The following is a 22,311-nucleotide window of genomic DNA, read 5'->3' on the forward strand; positions in this document are numbered from 1 at the left end:
TTTTTGAGACAGAGTCTCGCTCTGTCGCCCAGGCTGGAGTGCAGTGGCGCGATCTCGGCTCACTGCAAGCTCTGCCTCCCGGGTTCACTCCATTTTCCTGCCTCAGCCTATGGAGTAGCTGGGACTACAGGCGCCTGCCACCATGCCTGGCTAATTTTTATTTTTTATTTTTTAGTAGAGAAGGGGTTTCACTGTGTTAGCCAGGATGGTCTCCATCTCCTCACCTGGTGATCTGCCCGCCTCAGCCTCCCAAACATACTTTCTATACATTAACCATACCATACCAGAAGAACTCCTCCTGCATAGTTTGCATCACACATCTTCCCTTGAAAGGTTGCACCAACATAATTTGACTTTTCTCTGTAACTTAAGTTTAAAAAGGGATCATAATCACATAATTTTGTAAAATTAATATGATTTTATAAGACAAATTTTACATTTATGATAATCATTAATATTTCCATCTAACATTAATGTAGCATAGCACAAGATGTGACTAAATCTTTCTACTTCTTTTAAAACAATAAAATAGATTTTAAGAACAAATAATGAAAAGTGTATTTTCATATGGATTTCTGTAACATAACAAAGATTTATTTTATGTAGATTTTAAAAAACTAAAACAGAAAACTGAAGGAAAAAACAAAAAATAATAAAATAAATAAAATTCCTTAAAAGTAAAAGCTAAAGTAACGCAACTGGTTAATGAGCAGAATCACTCTATGGACAAAAGTCTCTAGTTATTCAGACAAAATTAGCCTTCCAGAGACATGAAAAAGGCATGTTATATTTAGGGGACAGAAGATAAAAAGTAAAATGTTTAAAACTCCATGTATAATCTTTAAAACTCTCTCTCTGCCTCTCTCTCTCTCTCTATATATATACATAGATATATATACATATATACACACATACATATATCTTCTGAATATTGATAAAAGAAAAACAGAGTCTATTAAATAGGAAGTTTAACGTACTAAAACCTTAAGCACAAGGCAGATATATTAGAGATATTAAAACATAGTGTTTCAATTTCTTTGCTTACTTTTTAATTTATAACAACAAATCATAACAAGAAGGCTGAATTACTGTGTTTATAGAATTCCCATGTTTCTCTGAATAGATATTGTGAAAATTTTATGCATTGTGTGAGATATTCAAGAAGGTGGTATACACTTGGGAAAGAAGTAATATGGGAACAAGATTGACAAGTGAGTTTTAACTTCAAACCAATAAACACATTGATATCAGTAATTCTGTTATAAAACCATGTTGTGAAAATATTTAAATGGTGTATATAAGAAAAAATAGATTTTTTAATACACATTTATCAACTGTCAGATACTGGGTCAAATTGCATACATTTTCTTCAGGTAAACTTTATATAATGTCAAGATATGCTTACACAAGTAAAAATGCCACATCATGAGGACGTAAAACAAGATAAGATCTTTTCCATCTTAAAAATGTGTGTAATAACTCTTTAGCATCGCCAGTGGTTGCAATTTTATTTTCATCTATCCAAAGCTCCAATGAAGACAGAATAATTGTAGTATTAAGTGAAACAAAATCTAAAATAGAAAACACAAAATATGTTTGAACATCACAGTTTTAAAAATTAGATGTATATGTTTGAAAACAAATTTATGACAAATATTAAGCAACTAAACTGTAAGTCTGCATTTGATCTTTTAAAGTATATTAGTAAGTTTAAAATGTTACTAATAAAAAAGTAATACTTGAGATTTTATAATGCTTGCATTTAAGGAAGCCCCATACCCCCTGCTTCATGTAATTTAAGTCTTTCAGTAACCAAACGAGGTGCATACAATTATTATTATTCCTACTTCAGATAAGTAGAATTTAAAATAAAACTTAATTTCCCCAACACCACACAACATGTGGCTTCATGTAGTGTTATAAGGAGGTATAGAAATTGTTTTAGTAACACAAGAAGTGCAAAAGTACTAAGAAGCAAACACTTACAGCATTCGTCAATCCAATCAACTGGAAAATTTTTTGAGTGACAACAGTTGTACCAGACCCCATATGATTATACTGTAAAACATAATTATCTTTTAGATATAAATATATATTGTTTAATGTTTAATGATTGTTATTGTTTCATTTAAAATTCAATTTGGTGAAGTAAGAAATTATTTAAATTACAAACATGTTAGTTTTAGACATTATTTTCTTATACAAATGATATGCTATATGCTCAGTAAAAAAACTGAAAATATGAATTGGAATTTATATTTTTTCCATAGAAATTTAAAATTATAAACATTATAAAAAAGGTATAATTCTACTATCAATAAAATAATTATAATAATTATTAAAAGAAAGGTTTAGCTCTAAGCTGTAATGTTTAGATGTGTTTATAGGAGACATAGCACATTTTTGAAGATACAGTTCATGTAAAAGTAAAGGATCTTAAAAGATATACCATACAAACAGCAATAATAAGAGAGCTGGGATGTATATCAGGAAGATATAAAAGTTATAAATATGTATACATCCAAAAACAGAGCCAGAGAATTACACAAAGCAGAAAACAACAGAATTGAAGGGAGAAATAGAAAATTCAACAGTCATATTTAAAGACTTAAGTAAACAGCTTTCAATAATAGAATACCTGGACAAAAAATCAACAGAGATATTGAAGACTATAACAAAATTATAAGGCAATAAATATCTATAGTACATTTCACTATAAAACAGCAAAATATGCATTCTTTTTAAGTGCCCATGGAACATGATCCAGAAATAGAGTGTAGAAAAATGAAAATGATTCAGAATGTCCATAACAATTTTAAATAAGAACAGAGTTGGAGGACCCACATATCTCAATTTCAAAACTAACTATAAACTACAGTAACCAAGACAATTTGTTACTGACCTTTTATTAGATTTACAGATCAGTGAAATTGAGTGCCCATAAATAGATTCTAATATTTATAGTCAATTAATATTTGAAGAAGAATCCAAGAAAATCAAATGGAGAAATATTGTTTTCAAAATTAAAAACTTTATGCTTCAAATGACACCATCAAGAAAAAAAGACAACCTTCAGACATAGTAAAAATATTTGCAAAATATTATATCCCATAAAGATCTAGTATATAGAATATATAAACAACACTTACAACTAAACAACAAAAAGGCAACCTAATTAAAACGTGCAAATAATGTGAATAGACATTTCTCCAAATAAGATATGCAAATGAATAATACACAAATGCAAATATTCTCAACTTCATTGCATATTAGGGAACTGTAAACCAAAACCAGAATGAGAAACAAATTCACATCCATTAGAATCACTGTAATTCAAAAGACACACAATAACAAGTCTTGGTGAGGATGTGAAGAAATTGGAATTCTTATGCATGCTGATGGAAATATACAATGGAGCGATCATTTTTGAAGACAGTTTGTCAAACGTGAAATGGAGTTATCTTATAATCCAACAATTTGCAGTTCTCATTCTTCACACCTACCCAATATGAATTAAAATGCATGGCCACACAAAAACTTGTACACAACTGTTTACAGCAACGTTATTCATAATAGCTTAAAGGTGGAAAAAGTGAAATGTCCATCAACTAATGAATAGGTAATCAAATTGTGATACAATAGGATAGTATTTTATAGTAAGAAGAAATACAGTACTAATCTATGCCATAACATATATAAACCTAAAAATCACTAAGGTAAATGAAAAAGTAAAGTCATAAATCATTACATATTGTACAATACCATTTAAACGAAATGTGCAAAACAGAAAAATCTGTATAGTCAGAAAATAAATTAGTGATTGCTTGGCCTGTGGTACAGGAAAGTAGAGGCAGAGGGATTGGGAGTAATTGCTAATGGATACAAAGTCTTTTCGTAAGGTCATGAATATTCTAAAATTAGATTATTGTTGTTATTGTTTGCACACATCTGTAAATATACTAAAAGCCATGGAATTTTACATTTCAAATAGTTTAACATCATAAAATGTAAATTACATTTCAATAAATCTTTTAAAACAACATCAAAAAAAGGAATTAGAACTTCCAAATCTTCTCCTCTTTTCAAGGAGATCAGTGGTACATCTCTCCACTATAAGCAGGTTATAGTAAAGGGCCTTTTGAAAGGGAACAACTCCTGAAAAGAGAGAGATTAAATGTAATATTTTAATGTCCCCAATTAACACTCCAACCACATATTTTATTAATAGTGCTTTTCCCCACAACAAAATATGAAGATACAGAGTTTACCCAAAGAAAGAGCAGAGTTCTCCCCACTTGAAAATCCCATGCATCTGAACAGTTTTCAACTTTGATTTTAACAACTAAATATTGAAATATAATTATAACGGTTACCTTTTTTTAAAAAAAGAAAAGGATGTAAGGCCTCGAATGGGGTGACTTATGATAAGTTTCATGTCAATAAACTAAAACCTAAATTGTTTACTTGAAATATCTGACCTTTCAAGAATCAGGGGAGAGATAATAGCCAAGCAGGCCAGTTTTCGAAAAAACAGAACATTCTCAGTAACCAATCAAAAGGGGCCCAGTTAACCTAAGTTAGCATAAGAAAGTCCTCTCTGCTTTAACCCATATAAAGAATGTAGCCTGATGCTAACAAATCTGTTTTTGCACTTGCTATTTCCTCATTTCTGATAAATTTACCTAACACAGCTTATGTCTACTGGGTGCTGCCTGGTTCACGAATTATATTTAAAATCAGTTAGATCTTTGAAACTCAGCTTGTCAGGATTCTGCTCTTTGACAGTCTTTGAAGATGGTATCTGAAGGAGGCTTGTGGCTATCCCTGTAACCCATGAGGTATGCAGGTGAGGTGACTGCTGGCTCCTTTAGACTTCTCTGTCTTCCTCACCAAACCCAGAATTTGTCAGTAAGTTCCTCTTGAATTTCAGCTCTACTCTCTTAGTTGAGCTCCCTGATACTTTTGGCTTTCCAGTTCAAGGTCCTTTTGTGCTGTAGCAAAGCATATGACCTTTGGGTGTTTTGTGGTGATCCATCAGACAGAAAAGGGCTGCAGCTTTAGAGGTAAAGGATAGCTGCTGCCACATTCACAGGGATTTTGTTTCTCCCCTTCTTGTTTCTTGTCTTATATGCAAAGGTAAGGAAAATCATTGACTAGATTGGTCAAAGGAATCTCAGAGATGAGCCACAACTTGACTGATGAGCATGGATCAAGCACTTAAAAGCTGTTAAAGTGTCTGCCACCTAAAACTAAGATTCCTGTGTTAGGATAAGTTGGTGACAGAAGAGGTTAGCTTGACACTAGTGTACTTACCACTTGCCAGCTTCAAGAAAAATTTCCATTCAGTGAAGAATACTATAAAGTATCATACAACACAACAGTGTAGCACTATCATCTTGGGCTTTTTTTTCCTCAGCTCCAAGAAACCCAAGACACAATACAAGAATAGAATCTTTACATTCTAAAGCATCCAGTACTCTATCTTCTGGTATACCTGCTTCTCTTATGCTCAAAATGTATGTTCCTGGAAGCTGTAAATATCTTCCAAAAAAAATGATAAGACCTTACTAAAGATAATTTAGAATTGCAATGGCTTTTATGAGGAATGCTACAATTGCACAAAATCATCCATCTAAGAGGTGCACATGAAAATAAGCACTCCCAAATTAGGCATAGAGAATGGTACATCTATTTTCATTGCTATGAAGTAGTTTCTATAAGACCTCAGGATTCTAAAACAACTTCACTAAAATATTCATTACAAAAGACTGTAAGACTGATGAAACCCCTATTGTCCCTCTCTTTCCTCCTCTGCCTACTAATCTTTTCACTTAGTTGGCTTCTCTCCTCAAGGAACAAAATAAAGGTAGATAAATGCCTTGTAAAATTAGGCCTTCAAATCAATCAGGCGTGCTTCTTTAACCACCTTTATATCTTGGTCAAGATCTTGAGCTCAGAGCAGTGGTTAAAGGCATCGCTGTTCTAGAAAATCCCAAGAAACCATCCCCAAAGTATTTTCTCAAAACAAAACAAAACAAAATTCGTGAAAGGATTGCAAGTCAATTTTATAAATAGAAAAAAAATGAACCCAGGCTCTGACTATAAGGTAAGACTAAAAGCACTATTTTTAAAACATTCTGGTCTATGCATGTTGAGCCCAGACACAGAAAATGTTTTTTCTGCCCTCTGTGATAATAGGTTTAACTCTGAATTCAGAAATCTAGTTAAAAAACACAAACTGTGTTGGGAAGACACTGATACAACCAAAATATGCCTTTATGGCACAATGACTAACTCTAGTCAGTTATTTTGAGACCTTTTCATAAGAAAAAGTTGCATCAAATCTCCATGTATAGGGAATCCTCCCTCCATGCGCCAGGACTAAAATTATAGAAACTCTTACATTGGAGAAAAGGCATTGGCTTAAATCTACATAGCAAGCCTTGTATTTAGGTTTAAGATGCTTTTCACAATCATGTTGTCTTAATGGACTTTTACCCCCACCCTTATTTATTTCAGCAGATGATAGTATTTAGGTATGAAGTCTGCATTCTGTGCCTTTTAAATGTCAATTCTTTACCTTATCATACTTAAATGCCATCCCTTTAGAAATGCAAAATGAGGGTAGCCATCTGTAGATGGTTATTAAGAAATGGAATGAATAAAATGGACATTAATTGGGTTAAAACAAAAGTCTTAATGTAACATTATCAAGGGATGGATGGACCAAAGGGATACCTTAGCAACTTCCCTAACATTAAAGAGTGTTAAACAAGTCTGCCCTATTTATCCATTGGGAGAATTTTTTAAGCTAGAAGGCAGAGATTACAATGAGAAACCTGACTTGTAACCACTTGAGGCAATGGTCAGGTAGGTTAATCAAGATAAATAAAGACTGACAAAAGGACAAGGGTCCTTTGGTTCAACTCACTGATAGGGACTCAAAGTCTTTTGCATAAGAGTAGGTAAAACGGTCAGGGCAAAAGAAGTTTCCCCAACTCCTTGATATGGGAGCCTCATGTGCTGTGGTGTCAAAATCTATTGGTAAAGCCCTCACTTGGGCTACAATTTGATTGAGGGAACATAAAAATATAAGGATTGATAGGTTGCGAACTAGTGAATTTCTATTTGAGGGACATAAGTCTGCCAAGTCACATTTCCTCAGACTAAGGAAAGTCTATACAGCCCATAATGTCCAACAATGGGCAGAAATAGCCTCGTCAGAGAAGTAGTTTGATACAGAAGTGAAATGGAAATTTGGAAGATTTGTTGTCTAAAAAGGAAGAGGGCGGGGACAATTGGAAAAGTGGCAAATAAAAAAATCTTAAAAGTCTGTTTTAGCCATCTGGGTGAGTAATCTTGTTCCATTAGCTAGAAATATAATTCTGATCCAGATTTGCATGTGCTTTTATGAACTAGTGAGGTTTGTGTTTCACTGCATCAGGCACATGGCTAAAATTTTAGACTAAATACTGCAGGATCTGCTTCTGTGTATGTCGATGTATGCCTTGTAATATATATGTATGTTTGTATGTAATATATACAGGGTATTTTTCTATCTTCAAATGGTATTGCCAACATTAATATATGCTAAGGATCTCTATTTAATTAACTTGAAGAAAATAAGTGTTTATATAAATGAAATATTTCTAAAACTGCTAGAAATATGGGAATGAACTCAAATGCTTTTCATGTTCACTTGTTTGTGGATAACTTCAGTGAATGAAAAGTTAGCTAAACCGTGCTGGTTTATTTAAAATAGACAAGTCTTTGGAGTTGTCGGCATGTTCTACTTAGGTTTCCTAATATAATAAGCTCATGTTATCTCTGTATTATGCAATTCATAAACAAGAAAAATGATTCAATGATGAATATCTTTGTTTTGTGTTATACTTTATCTACTAAAAAAAAATAGATCCCTAAATATCGTTGGTAATTTACACTTTTAAAGTTTTGCTAAGTTAAGTTGAAGAATAGATAATTATGGACTATCTAGATCATTTTCAAATAAGGTAAATGGTGAAACATTAATTTCTGAACATATGTTTAAGCTGTAAACTCAAAATAAAATTCTAAGGCCACCAATCATCTGAATGGACCCCTCCTCTTGGCCATAGCATTCCAAAGTTGACCTGAAAAACAAGTTCAGGCCATGATGGGAAGAGGGGTGGGGGTAAAACATGCCTCAGTATACCCTCCTGCTTTTCGGAATTCAGGAATAGACAACAAGCATTAACAACAACACAGACCATAGTCTGATAAGAAACATTTACAACCTGCTCTCTCTGAAGCCTGCTACCTGGAGGCTCTATCTGCATGACAAAACCTTGGTCTCCACAACTCTTAGTTGGAAACCAGACATTTCTTTCTATTGATAGAAAGCACTCAACCATTTAACAATCAGAAAATTTTTAACTATACCTACCACCTGGAAGACCTTGCTTCAATTTTTACTGTCCTTCCAGATTGAACCAATGTAAATCTTACATGTATCAACTGATGTATTATGTCTCCCTAAAATCCGTAAAAGAAAGCTGTACCACAACCACCACTGCACAAGTCATCAGGACCTCCTAAGGCTGTTATAGGCATGTTCTTAACCTTGGCAAAATAAACTTTCTAAATTCATTGGTACCTGTCTCAGATACTTTGTGGTTCAAAAAGTTTATATACTTTTGGTATCTTGTTTTATATGGTTTAAAGAAGCTAAAATATTTGGATTTGTAAATAAGCAAGAAAAAATGTACCGTGAAGAAACACATGTTTCTCACTGCACTTTTATAATAATTAGGCCAAGTTTAATGAGACTAGATTTATTCTGCAAACCAAATGATCTTTCTTTATCTTTAATAGAAACAAGGGAAGCTATAGAGAGAAAAAGAACCTGTTTCAGAAATAGAGTATATACTCTCATTAGATTCTTTTTTTTCCCCTTTTTTCTTCTAAAAAAAAGTGGGGGGGGATACATGTGCAGAATGTGCAGGTTTGTTACATAGGTATATGTGTGCCATGGTGGTTTGCTATACCTATTGACTCATTCTCTAAGTGCTCTCTCCTCAGCCCCCACCCCCAAACAGGCCCTGGTATATGTTGTTCCACTCTCTGTGTCCTTGTGTTCTCAATGTTTAGCTCCCACTTATGAGTGAGAACATGCGGTGTTCAGTTTTCCATTCCTGTGCTAGTTGGCTGAGGATGATGGCTTCCAGCTTCATCCATGTCCCTGCAAAGGACACGGTCTCATTCCTTTTTTAGGCAGAACATTATTCCATGGTGTATATGTACCATGTTTTCTTTATCCAGTCTATTATTGATGGGCATTTGAGTTAGATCCATGTCTTTGCTATGGTAAATAGTGCTGTGATAAACATACGTGAGTATGTGACTTAAGGGTAGAATGGTTTATATTCTTTTGGGTATATATCCAGTAATGAGATTGCTGGGTCAAACAAACCCAAATGAGATTTGGGTTCTAGGCCCTTAAGGAATCTCCATACTGTCTTCCACAATAACTGAACTAATTTACATTCCCACCAACGTGTAAAAGTGTTCCTATTTCTCCACAGCCTCGCCATCATCTATTGTTTCCTGACTTTTTAATAATCACCATTCTGACTTGTGTGGCATAGTATCTCTTTGTAGTTTTGACTTGAATTTCTCTGATGATTAGTGATGTTGAGTTTTTTTTTTTCATATTTTGTTGGCCAGATAAATGCCTTATTTTGAGAAGTGTGTTCATATCCTTTGCCCACTTTTAATAGTGTTTTTTTCTTCTTATAAATTTGTTTAAGCTCCTTGTAAATTCTGGATATTAGACTTTTGTCAGATGAGTAAATTGCAAAATTTTCTCCCATTCTATATGTTGCCTGTTCACTCTGATGATAGTTTATTTTGCTGTGCAGAAGCTCTTTAGTTTAATTAGATCCTATGTGTCAATTCTGGCTTTTGCTGCGATTGCTTTTGGCGTTTTCATCATGAAGTCATGCCTATGTCCTGAATGGTATTGCCTAGGTTTTTTTCTAGGGTGTTTATGGATTTGGGTTTTACATTTAAGTCTTTAATCCAACTTAATTGTTGTATAAGATGTAAGGAAGGGGTCCAGTTTCAGTTTTCTGCTTATGGCTAGCCAGTTTTCCCAGCACCATTTACTGAATAGGGAATCCTTTCCCCATTTCTTGTTTTTGTCACGTTTGTCAAAGATCAGATGGTTGTAGATGTGTGGTGTTAATTCTGAGGTCTCTGTTCTGTTCCATTGTTCTGTATGTCTGTTTTGGTACCAGTACCATGCTGTTTTGCTTACTGTAGCCTTGTAGTATAGTTTGAAGTCAGGTAGCTTGTTGCCTCCAGCTTTCTTCTTTTTGCTTAGGATTGTCTTGGCTATATGGGGTCTTCTTTCATTACATATGAAATTTAAAATAGCTTTTTCTGATTCTGTGAATAATGTCAATGGTAATTTGATGGGAATAGTATTGAATCTGTAAATTACTTTGGACAGTATGTTCATTTTCATGATGTTGATTCTTCCTATCAATGAGGAAGGAATGTTTTTCAATTTGTTTGTGTCCTCTTTTATTTCCTTGACTTTTAGTTCTCTTTGAAGAGGTCTTTCACATTCCTTGTTAGCTGTATCCCTACGTATTTTATTTTCTTTGTAGTGATTGCAAATGGGAGTCCATTTATGATTTGGCTCTCTGCTTGCCTGTTGTTGGTGTAAAGGAATGCTTGTGATTTTTGCACATTGATTTTATNTAATAATCACCATTCTGACTTGTGTGGCATAGTATCTCTTTGTAGTTTTGACTTGAATTTCTCTGATGATTAGTGATGTTGAGTTTTTTTTTTTCATATTTTTGTTGGCCAGATAAATGCCTTATTTTGAGAAGTGTGTTCATATCCTTTGCCCACTTTTTAATAGTGTTTTTTTCTTCTTATAAATTTGTTTAAGCTCCTTGTAAATTCTGGATATTAGACTTTTGTCAGATGAGTAAATTGCAAAAATTTTCTCCCATTCTATATGTTGCCTGTTCACTCTGATGATAGTTTATTTTGCTGTGCAGAAGCTCTTTAGTTTAATTAGATCCTATGTGTCAATTCTGGCTTTTGCTGCGATTGCTTTTGGCGTTTTCATCATGAAGTCATGCCTATGTCCTGAATGGTATTGCCTAGGTTTTTTTCTAGGGTGTTTATGGATTTGGGTTTTACATTTAAGTCTTTAATCCAACTTAATTGTTGTATAAGATGTAAGGAAGGGGTCCAGTTTCAGTTTTCTGCTTATGGCTAGCCAGTTTTCCCAGCACCATTTACTGAATAGGGAATCCTTTCCCCATTTCTTGTTTTGTCACGTTTGTCAAAGATCAGATGGTTGTAGATGTGTGGTGTTAATTCTGAGGTCTCTGTTCTGTTCCATTGTTCTGTATGTCTGTTTTGGTACCAGTACCATGCTGTTTTGCTTACTGTAGCCTTGTAGTATAGTTTGAAGTCAGGTAGCTTGTTGCCTCCAGCTTTCTTCTTTTGCTTAGGATTGTCTTGGCTATATGGGGTCTTCTTTCATTACATATGAAATTTAAAATAGCTTTTCTGATTCTGTGAATAATGTCAATGGTAATTTGATGGGAATAGTATTGAATCTGTAAATTACTTTGGACAGTATGTTCATTTTCATGATGTTGATTCTTCCTATCAATGAGGAAGGAATGTTTTCAATTTGTTTGTGTCCTCTTTTATTTCCTTGACTTTTAGTTCTCTTTGAAGAGGTCTTTCACATTCCTTGTTAGCTGTATCCCTACGTATTTTATTTTCTTTGTAGTGATTGCAAATGGGAGTCCATTTATGATTTGGCTCTCTGCTTGCCTGTTGTTGGTGTAAAGGAATGCTTGTGATTTTTGCACATTGATTTTATATCCTGAGACTTTGCTGAAGTTGCTTATCAGTTGAAGAAGTTTTTGGGCTGAGTGATTGGGTTTTCTAAATATAAAATTATGTCATCTGCAAACAGACAACTTCACTTACTCTCTTTCTATCTGAATACATTTTATTTCTTTCTCTTGCCTGATGGCCCTGGCCAAAACTTCCAATACTATGTTGAATAGGAGTGGTGAGAGAGGGCATCCTTGTCTTGTACCAGTTTTCAAAGGGAATGCTTCCAGCTCTTGCCCATTCAATATGATATTGGCTGTGGGTCTGTCATAAATAGCTCTTACCATTTTGAGATATATTCCATTAATACCTAGTTTATTGAGAGTTTTTAACATGAAGGGATGTTGAATTTTATCAAAGGCCTATTCTGCATCTAGTGAAGTAATCATGTGGTTTTTGTCTTTGGTTCTGTTTATATGATGGATTACATTTATTGATGTGTGTATGTTGAACCAACCTTACATCCCAGGGATGAAACCGGCTTGATTTTGGTGGATACGTTTTTTGATGTGCTGCAGGATTTGGTTCTCCAGTATTTTATTGAGAATTTTTGCATTGATGGTCATAAGGGATATTGGCCTAAACATCTTCCTGATTTAGTCTTGGTAGGGTGTATGCATCCAGGAACTTATCCATTTCTTCTAGATTTTCTAGTTTATTTGCATAGAGGTGTTTATAGTATTCTCTGATGGTAGTTTGTATTTCCATGGGGTCGGTGGTGATATGCCCTTTATCATTTTTTACTATGTCTATTTGGTTCTTCTCTCTTTTCTTCTTGATTAGTCTAGCTTGCAGTCTATTTTGTTAATTTTCTTCAAAAAACCAGTTCCTGGATTCGTTGATTTTTTGGAGGGTTTTTCATCTCTCTCTCTCCTTCAATTCTTCTCTGAACCTAGTTATTTCTTGTCTTCTGTGAGCTTTTGGATTACTTTGCTCTTGCCTCTCTAGCTCTTTTAACTGTGATGTTAGACTGTCAATTTGAGACCTTCCTAGCTTTCTGATGTGGGAATTTAGTGCTGTAAATTTTCCTGTTAACATAGCTTTAGCTGTGTTCCAGAGGTTCTGTTACATTGTCTCTTTGTTCTTATTGGTTTCCAAGAACTTCTTGATCTCTGCCTTAATTTCATTATCTACCCAGTGGTCATTCAGGAACAGGTTGTTCAATTTTCATGAAACTGTGTGGTTTTGAGTGAGTTTCTTAATCCTGAGTTCTAACTTGATGGCACTGTGGTCTGGGAGACTGTTATGATTTCAATTCTTTTGCATTTGCTGAGGAGTGTTTTACTTCCAATTATGTGGTTGATTTTAGAATAAGTTCCATGTGGCACTGCGAAGAATGCATATTCTGTTGATTTAGGGTAGAGAGTTCTGTAGATGTCTACTAGGTCTACTTGGTCCAGAACTGAGTTCAGCTCCTGAATATCCTTGTTAATTTTCTATCTTTTGATCTGTCTAATACTGACAGTGGGGTGTTAAAGTCTCCCACTATTATTGTGTCTAAGTCTCTTTGTAGTTCTCTAAGAACTTGCTTTATGAACCTGGGTGCTCCTGTATTGGGTACATATATATTTAGAATAGTTTCTCTTCTTGTCAAAGTGTTCCCTTTACCCTTATTTGTGTCCTTCTTTGTTTTTTCTGATCTTTGTTGGTTTAAAGTCTGTTTTGTCAGAGACTAGCAGTGCAACCCCTGCTTTTTTTTTTTTTTTTTTTTTTTTTTTTTTTTTTTGTCTTCCATTTGCTTGGTAAATTTTCCCCCATCCCTTTATTTTGAGCCTGTGTGTCTCTGCAAGTAAGATGGGCATCCTGAGTACAGCACACCAATGGGTCCCGACTCCTTATCCAATTTGCCAGCCTGTGGCTTTTAATTGGGGCATTTAGCTCATTTATATTTAAGGTTAGTATTGCTATGTGTGAATGTGATCCTGTCACATGATGCTATTTGGTTATTTTGTACACTAGTCGATGCAGTTTCTTTGTAGTGCCATTGGTCTCTATATTTTGGTGTGTTTTTGCAGTGGTTGGTACTGGTTTTTCCTTTCCATGTTATGTGCTTCCTTCAAGAGCTTTTGCAGGACAGACCTGGTGGTAAAGAAATCCCTCAGCATTTGCTTGTCTAGAAAGGCTTTTATTTCTTCTTCACTTACGAAGATTAGTTTGGCTGGATATGAAATTCTGGGTTGAAAATTCTTTTCTTTAAGAATGTTGAATATTGGCTCCCAATCTCTTCTGGCTTGTAGAGTTTCTGCTGAGAGGTCTGCTGTTAGTCTGATGGGCTTCCCTTTGTAGGTGACTTGATATTTCTCTCTGGCTGCCTTTAACAGTTTTTCCTCCATTTCAACTTGGAGAATCTGATGATTATGTGTCTTGGAGTTGATTTTCTCATGGAGTAGTTTAGTGGTGTTCTCTGTATTTCCTGAGTTTGCATGTTGGCCTGTCTTGCTAGGTTGAGGAAGTTCTCCTGGATAATATACTGAAGTGTGTTTTTCAGCTTGTTTCCATTCTCCCAATCTCCTTCTGATACTCCAGTCAATCTTAGGTTTAGTCTTTTTTTGAAGTCTCATATTTTTTGAAGGCTTTGTTCATTCCTTTTCTTTCTTTTTTCTCTGTTCTTGTCTGCATGTCTTATTTAAGTAAGGTGGTCTTCAAACTCTTATATCCTTTCTTCTGCTTGGTCAGTTCAGCTGTTGATACTTGTGTATGCTTCATGAAGTTCTCATGCTGTGTTTTTTAGTTCCATCAGGTCATTTATGTTCCTCTCTAAACTGGTTATTCTAGTTAGCAATTCCTCTGACCTTTTATCAAGGTTATTAACTTCTTTGCATTGGGTTAAAACATGCTCCTTTAGCTAATCATAGTTTTTTATTAACCATCTTCTGAAGCCTACTTCTGTCAATTTGTCCATCTGATCCTCTGTGCCAGTTCTGTGCCCTTGATGGAGACACACTGTGATCATTTGGAGAAGGGGCTCTCTGGGCTTTTGGGTTTTCAGCATTTTTTCATTGATTCCTTCTCATATTTGTGAGTTTGTCTAGTTTCGGTCTTTGAGGCTGCTGATCCTTGGATGAGGTTTTTGTGGAGGCCTTTTGTTGTTGCTGTTGTTGATGCTATTGTTGCCACTTTTGGCTTGCTTTTCTTTCAATAGTCAGGTCCCTCTCCTGTAGGGCTGCTGCAGTATGCTGGGGGATCACTTCAGACCCTATTCATCTGATTTGCCCTGTGCATGGAGATGTCACTCAAGAAGGCTGGAAAGCAGTCAAGATGAGTGCCTGCTCCTTCTGCTTGGACCTCTGACCCTGAGGGGCACCAACATGGTGCCAGTAGGGTTACTCTTCTATAGAGGGTCTGACAACCCCTCTTGGAAGATCTCACCCGGTTGGGTGGCATGGGGAGTAGGACTTGTTTAATGAAGCACTTTGTTCCTTGGTGGAGAGGGTGTGTTTTACTGGGTGAAACCCATTCATCTGGGCTGTTCAGATACCTCAGAACTACCAGGAGGAGAGGCTAAGTCTGCTGCTCCGCAGAGACTGCGGCCACCCTAGGGGCTCAGGCCCACAGAGATCCGGGCTCTGTCCCTGAGTCTCTGGCTGGAGTTATTAGAGATGCTACAGGGAAGCCCTGTCCACTGAGGAGGATGGGTGAGGATTAGACCTAAAGAGGCACGCTGGCCGCAGACTGCCATAGCCAATGTGTTGGGCAGTGGGGACAAGTCTTGGGAACAAGCCATCCAGCCTTCCTGGCTCCAACACAGGGAAAGAGCAGCCTGGAGCTATAGAAATGGCTGCCGCCCTTACCCCGAGCTCAGCATGGTAAGCAGTTGCAGTCCCAGAGCTGGGTTGCTGCCCCTCCCGCAAGGAGCTCAAATGGCTTAGACAGCAGGCAGCCTCAGCCAGTGCTGGTCGCCCCTCCCTAAGGAGTTAGGTAGGCGTAAGCAGATTCCAACGGAAAGGCTCTAAGAATCTGCCTGTTCCATGGTTGGGATGCTAGGCCCTGGAGGCATGGGTGGGTTCACAAGTGGGATCCATAGGTTGCACAGTTTCCCCAGGTGGGATGCATGCTCACTCACTGCCTCCCTTGGTTCCCCTTCCCCGTGTGGCTCTCAGGTGGACTGCTGCACCACACTGCTCTTCCTTCTCTCCGTGGGTTATGCCAGCCTTCTAGTCAATTTTGATGAAAGAACCTGGATACCTTAGTTGCCGCTGAAGGATTCATATGCTTCTTATGGCTTTTTTCAATGGGAACCTCCAAATGCCGCTGCTTCAAGTAGGCCATCTTGCGCCCCGACCTCATTATTAGATTCTAGCTCTGTTCATTGTTTTTGAGGTTTCGTTACTCACCTATAAACTGACCTGAATCCTGAATTCTTCTCATTTCCTCCAATATCTGTGTGTGACCCTTCACACTCACATCTCCAGTTTTCTGCACTTTTCTGACTTGGAATCACTAAAAACGAAAACTACCTTTATTATTGGAGCCCCTACAAACTGGAACCGAACAACTTCATGTAAATCTCAAGAGAAAACCTTTGTGCCCAATGTACAAGATACTCAGAGAGTTCACCAAAGCTCCTGGTGCTATAACCAGGGACATCCTAACTACAAGCCAGAAAAAAATAGGCTTTAAGCTCAGATCTGGAAATCTTTTCAACTAACTGCCCTCTGAACTCAGAGAAAAAAAAATCATTTTTTCTAGCCATCAACTTTTGTTTTTCTTTTGTTATTTNTGCTTGGTCAGTTCAGCTGTTGATACTTGTGTATGCTTCATGAAGTTCTCATGCTGTGTTTTTTAGTTCCATCAGGTCATTTATGTTCCTCTCTAAACTGGTTATTCTAGTTAGCAATTCCTCTGACCTTTTATCAAGGTTATTAGCTTCTTTGCATTGGGTTAAAACATGCTCCTTTAGCTAATCATAGTTTTTTATTAACCATCTTCTGAAGCCTACTTCTGTCAATTTGTCCATCTGATCCTCTGTGCCAGTTCTGTGCCCTTGATGGAGACACACTGTGATCATTTGGAGAAGGGGCTCTCTGGGCTTTTGGGTTTTCAGCATTTTTTCATTGATTCCTTCTCATATTTGTGAGTTTGTCTAGTTTCGGTCTTTGAGGCTGCTGATCCTTGGATGAGGTTTTGTGGAGGCCTTTTGTTGTTGCTGTTGTTGATGCTATTGTTGCCACTTTTGGCTTGCTTTTCTTTCAATAGTCAGGTCCCTCTCCTGTAGGGCTGCTGCAGTATGCTGGGGATCACTTCAGACCCTATTCATCTGATTTGCCCTGTGCATGGAGATGTCACTCAAGAAGGCTGGAAAGCAGTCAAGATGAGTGCCTGCTCCTTCTGCTTGGACCTCTGACCCTGAGGGGCACCAACATGGTGCCAGTAGGGTTACTCTTCTATAGAGGGTCTGACAACCCCTCTTGGAAGATCTCACCCGGTTGGGTGGCATGGGGAGTAGGACTTGTTTAATGAAGCACTTTGTTCCTTGGTGGAGAGGGTGTGTTTTACTGGGTGAAACCCATTCATCTGGGCTGTTCAGATACCTCAGAACTACCAGGAGGAGAGGCTAAGTCTGCTGCTCCGCAGAGACTGCGGCCACCCTAGGGGCTCAGGCCCACAGAGATCCGGGCTCTGTCCCTGAGTCTCTGGCTGGAGTTATTAGAGATGCTACAGGGAAGCCCTGTCCACTGAGGAGGATGGGTGAGGATTAGACCTAAAGAGGCACGCTGGCCGCAGACTGCCATAGCCAATGTGTTGGGCAGTGGGGACAAGTCTTGGGAACAAGCCATCCAGCCTTCCTGGCTCCAACACAGGGAAAGAGCAGCCTGGAGCTATAGAAATGGCTGCCGCCCTTACCCCGAGCTCAGCATGGTAAGCAGTTGCAGTCCCAGAGCTGGGTTGCTGCCCCTCCCGCAAGGAGCTCAAATGGCTTAGACAGCAGGCAGCCTCAGCCAGTGCTGGTCGCCCCTCCCTAAGGAGTTAGGTAGGCGTAAGCAGATTCCAACGGAAAGGCTCTAAGAATCTGCCTGTTCCATGGTTGGGATGCTAGGCCCTGGAGGCATGGGTGGGTTCACAAGTGGGATCCATAGGTTGCACAGTTTCCCCAGGTGGGATGCATGCTCACTCACTGCCTCCCTTGGTTCCCCTTCCCCGTGTGGCTCTCAGGTGGACTGCTGCACCACACTGCTCTTCCTTCTCTCCGTGGGTTATGCCAGCCTTCTAGTCAATTTTGATGAAAGAACCTGGATACCTTAGTTGCCGCTGAAGGATTCATATGCTTCTTATGGCTTTTTTCAATGGGAACCTCCAAATGCCGCTGCTTCAAGTAGGCCATCTTGCGCCCCGACCTCATTATTAGATTCTAGCTCTGTTCATTGTTTTGAGGTTTCGTTACTCACCTATAAACTGACCTGAATCCTGAATTCTTCTCATTTCCTCCAATATCTGTGTGTGACCCTTCACACTCACATCTCCAGTTTTCTGCACTTTTCTGACTTGGAATCACTAAAACGAAAACTACCTTTATTATTGGAGCCCCTACAAACTGGAACCGAACAACTTCATGTAAATCTCAAGAGAAAACCTTTGTGCCCAATGTACAAGATACTCAGAGAGTTCACCAAAGCTCCTGGTGCTATAACCAGGGACATCCTAACTGCAAGCCAGAAAAAAATAGGCTTTAAGCTCAGATCTGGAAATCTTTTCAACTAACTGCCCTCTGAACTCAGAGAAAAAAAAATCATTTTTTCTAGCCATCAACTTTTGTTTTTCTTTTGTTATTTTAGTTGATTTGGCGTAAGGTGACTTTGAGTCAAAAATTGAACCTCTGTAATCAAGAATTATGACCAATTATTGGATACAGTTTTGCTAGTAGGTATTCTAGTAGTCTCTGGAGTGCCGTGCCTCCTCTCATGAATCTTAATGCTTGCTTGCAGCTATCCCCCACACAGTTGATCTCTCTAATTCTATAATTAGAACAAGATTGAGAGTAACAGAAAAGATCAACCATGGATCCTGAAACTGTGATTTGAATATTTCACTCCGAGACTAAATAAAAAACTGCAGCATCATGATGACTGAGAGTGGCACAAATGCCTTAAATTTTGATCAAACCACTCAGCATCACTGGGAATCTGGCAAAAGGTGGAAACTGTTAAAGAAAACATGGCAGGCCCAAAACGAGTCATTCATAATATAAATCCACATGACCATCTACACTTAAGTTGTTTACTTGCAAGATGTGGCCTTCTGAGAAATCAAGGAAAACATGACAGCCAAATCCCTAAATGGTCCAGTTTTCAGAATAAATAGGGGATTCTCAGCAACCAATCAAAAGGTGTCCAGTCAACCTGAGCCAATATAATGACGTTCCCTCTGTTTTATCCCGTACAAGCAGAGTGATCTCATGTTAAACAATCCATGTTTTTTGCACTATGCTTCTTCCTTGTTTCTGATAAAGCTGCCTTACAAAAGGTGACTTTTCTGCCATGCCTGGAACTCCTATTTTGAAGACTAGATGTTGCCTAGTTCATTAATTGCTGATAAAAGCCAATTCAAACTCTAAAACTCAGTTAGCTGAAATGTTGTCCTTTAGCAAAATTAATTTTGGGGATAGAAATAAGAATCAAAGTGAAAATAAGACTAGACTGAAAAGATACTAGGAGTGGTACTGGGATTAGTAAATACAGATGACCCTTTTAAGGAGCGTTATAAATGAAAGCAAAACATTGACATATTATCTGGAGAGAAGGAAGATTATCTTTGTTTATTTATTTTGTTTGGTTTTTAATATGGGAGAATACTTATTTGATGATGGCCAAGAACTAATAAGAATTGATGTGGACAAGAATTGTTAGAGCCACATCCTTAAGGAGCTGAGTGTGAATGTGCACATTTGGAATTCTAGTGTTAGACTGGAGCACCATCTCATTCGTGGTAATGACAAGGAAAACAGAGTACATGATTAAATATCCAGGCTAAGTGCTTGAGAAAGTGACAAGAGTTTGTGGATGTTCTCTTCTGATTTCTTTTATCAGCGAAATATGAGTCAGCAAGGCAAGACAGTGGAGAGCATAATGACGTTTCAGGATTTATGGAACTAAAGTGAGAACATGCCCTATCATTGTTTGCTTTATTGCAGTTGTGAACAAATTATTTGTCAACTTGTATTTAACCAGGTTTGAGGTTTTTCCAGAGAGGAAGCTAAAGGGAAAATGGCAAGGGAGTTGCAGGTGTTTGTAGGGGAATGACAGTAATCATGAAACCAGAGGATATGTGATTTTCAATGGAAGAACTGAGTACATGGAAAGGGACAATGCAAAAATAGTAGAATTGATGGATAAATGTCTTGGTGGCATAAAATATTAAAGTCTGGAAATGGGAAAGAGAAATATAAGAGGGAGCATTCAAAGATTGAGAGGCTTGAATATAAGAGTAGGGAAGAGTAATATGATAGTAATCCTCAGGTATAATATATAATGATGAAAGTCAGTGGCTGAGGCAGGTTGATGAGAAATACTATTGAAGTAGAGAAATCAGGGAATTAAAAAGTAAGACACCGGAAGAAATACTTATGTTGACATTAAAATTATAAAAAATTATGATATGAGTATTATTAAAATATGGGACAGTCATCAAAATGCTGAACACTTCAGTAAAAAATAAGTATGGTAAAATTTACAAATAGTTTTTTTTTTTGCTTCTGAATACATGGTATTTTGCATTCTGGTAAATTTCATATCTTTACATGTCTTGCTTAAAGTACTTGCAGTATCTTAGAGTACACTTCTTCTCTACTCCTTGAATTTGAGATGTGTGGAGCAATCATGATTGCCTTAGTCCATTCAGGTTGCTATAACAAAAATATCACAAGCTGAGTAGCTTATTTAAAGAAACATTTATTTCTCACAACTCTGGAGGTTGGAACATTCAAGATCAAGACACTGGTAGATTTGGTGTCTGATGAGGGCTCATTTCCTCATAGATGGTACCTTCTAGTTGTGTCCTCATAGAGTGAAAGGGGCAAACAAACCTTTTTAGTCCTGTTTTACAAAGACATCAATCCCATTCATGAGGGCTTTGACCTCATGACCTAATCACCTCTCAAAGATCCCTCCTCTTAATACCATCACATTGGGGATTAGGATTTGATAGGCACAGGAGGCAGTCAAATGCCTAGGCAGATAGGCATGGGTCAAGAAAAATGACTAGGGGATCTAAAGGTGACTATGACAAGGAGTAGAATGTTTTATAACAAATATCTAGTTTACAAAGACAATGAAAAGCAAATTCACAGAAATAAACTTAGAACATGTAGTGAGATTCCTGAAATGGCAAAAACGATAAGCTCTGCAAATCCTTTGCACAATAAACAAAGATAAAACAAGACAAAATTGTCAAAAATCATTTCAAGACTCTGTAAAATGACCAAAGGAATACAAAACTTTAAGACTAATTGATTAAAGAAAAACTATTAATGCTATGGTAAAATAATAATAATAATAATAATAATAATAATGGGAATCTGTGGCATTTTAACTGAGCTGTTCCCATCTTCATCGCTAGCTCTAGCCTGTGGCAATTCTACCATAACAGCTCAATCCAGGAATCTAATGGTTTCCCTATTAAAGTATAATGACATGATTTGAAGCTGACAGGTGGGAGTCCACATGCTCAGGTACATTGTCAAAAACAATAGTTACCTGTGGCAAATGAATAGGGAAGGCCAACATCACGTCTAAACACAGATTGTGAAACTGATGATTTTAAGCAACAGACCAGAAGATTAGCCAGAAACATAACATGAAATTGTGGACAATACAACAGCCATAATGGTCTCAAAAGCACCCATATAGTCATGGCAGTCAGGAATATTCCTTGTATATACAAGGTAGCATCCATGCTCAGGGGAAATTGGAAAGGGCCAAGCTATGCACAAATTCATGGCTGACTCACTGGTAGAGGAGATGGGAGTAAGTCCTACAGAAAGTAAAGTTTCTCTGAGTGAAAATTGCCTAGATATTGAATACTTTTTCCAACGCAAATGCAAATCCATTGACAAAGAGTGGAAGCTTTATTTTCTCAAGTTGTTGGAACATAGACTCTGACCAGTCACTGACTGACCACTAAGATATGCCAAACCAAGGACAACCACTAGGAATCCAGGCTCAAAAAATGAAAACGGAGTTAAAAAAAAATGCAAAGACATCAGTGATGACACACTGCTAAAGAGGCAGAATCTTCAGAATTGCTCCAGCAAAGCACTAAACAAACAAACAATGGAAGAACAGAAACAACGATTTCAGAATTCAGAATTGCCCAACTGTATTATATTAAAAATGTCCAGTTTTCAACAAAGTATGACACATAATAAAACAAAACAGTTATATATATTATATTATAAATATTATA

General features: G+C 37.1%; 1 protein-coding gene across 1 annotated transcript in view; it reads right to left on the bottom strand.

The window, feature by feature from the left end:
• ADAM2 (ADAM metallopeptidase domain 2) overlaps positions 1 to 22,311 on the bottom strand; it is a 103,626-nt gene that overhangs the window by 47,245 nt on the left and 34,070 nt on the right. The window contains exons 7-9 of the mRNA XM_017885343.1: positions 1,983 to 2,058; positions 1,406 to 1,571; positions 285 to 366 (exon numbers count right to left, since the gene is read on the bottom strand). Coding sequence (XP_017740832.1) covers positions 285 to 366; positions 1,406 to 1,571; positions 1,983 to 2,058 — 324 coding nt within the window. The remainder of the gene's footprint in view (positions 1 to 284; positions 367 to 1,405; positions 1,572 to 1,982; positions 2,059 to 22,311) is intronic.

Source organism: Rhinopithecus bieti, unplaced genomic scaffold, assembly GCF_001698545.2.
Source record: "Rhinopithecus bieti isolate Rb0 unplaced genomic scaffold, ASM169854v2 scaffold_13689, whole genome shotgun sequence".
In the NCBI taxonomy this organism is placed as follows: Eukaryota; Metazoa; Chordata; class Mammalia; order Primates; family Cercopithecidae; genus Rhinopithecus; species Rhinopithecus bieti.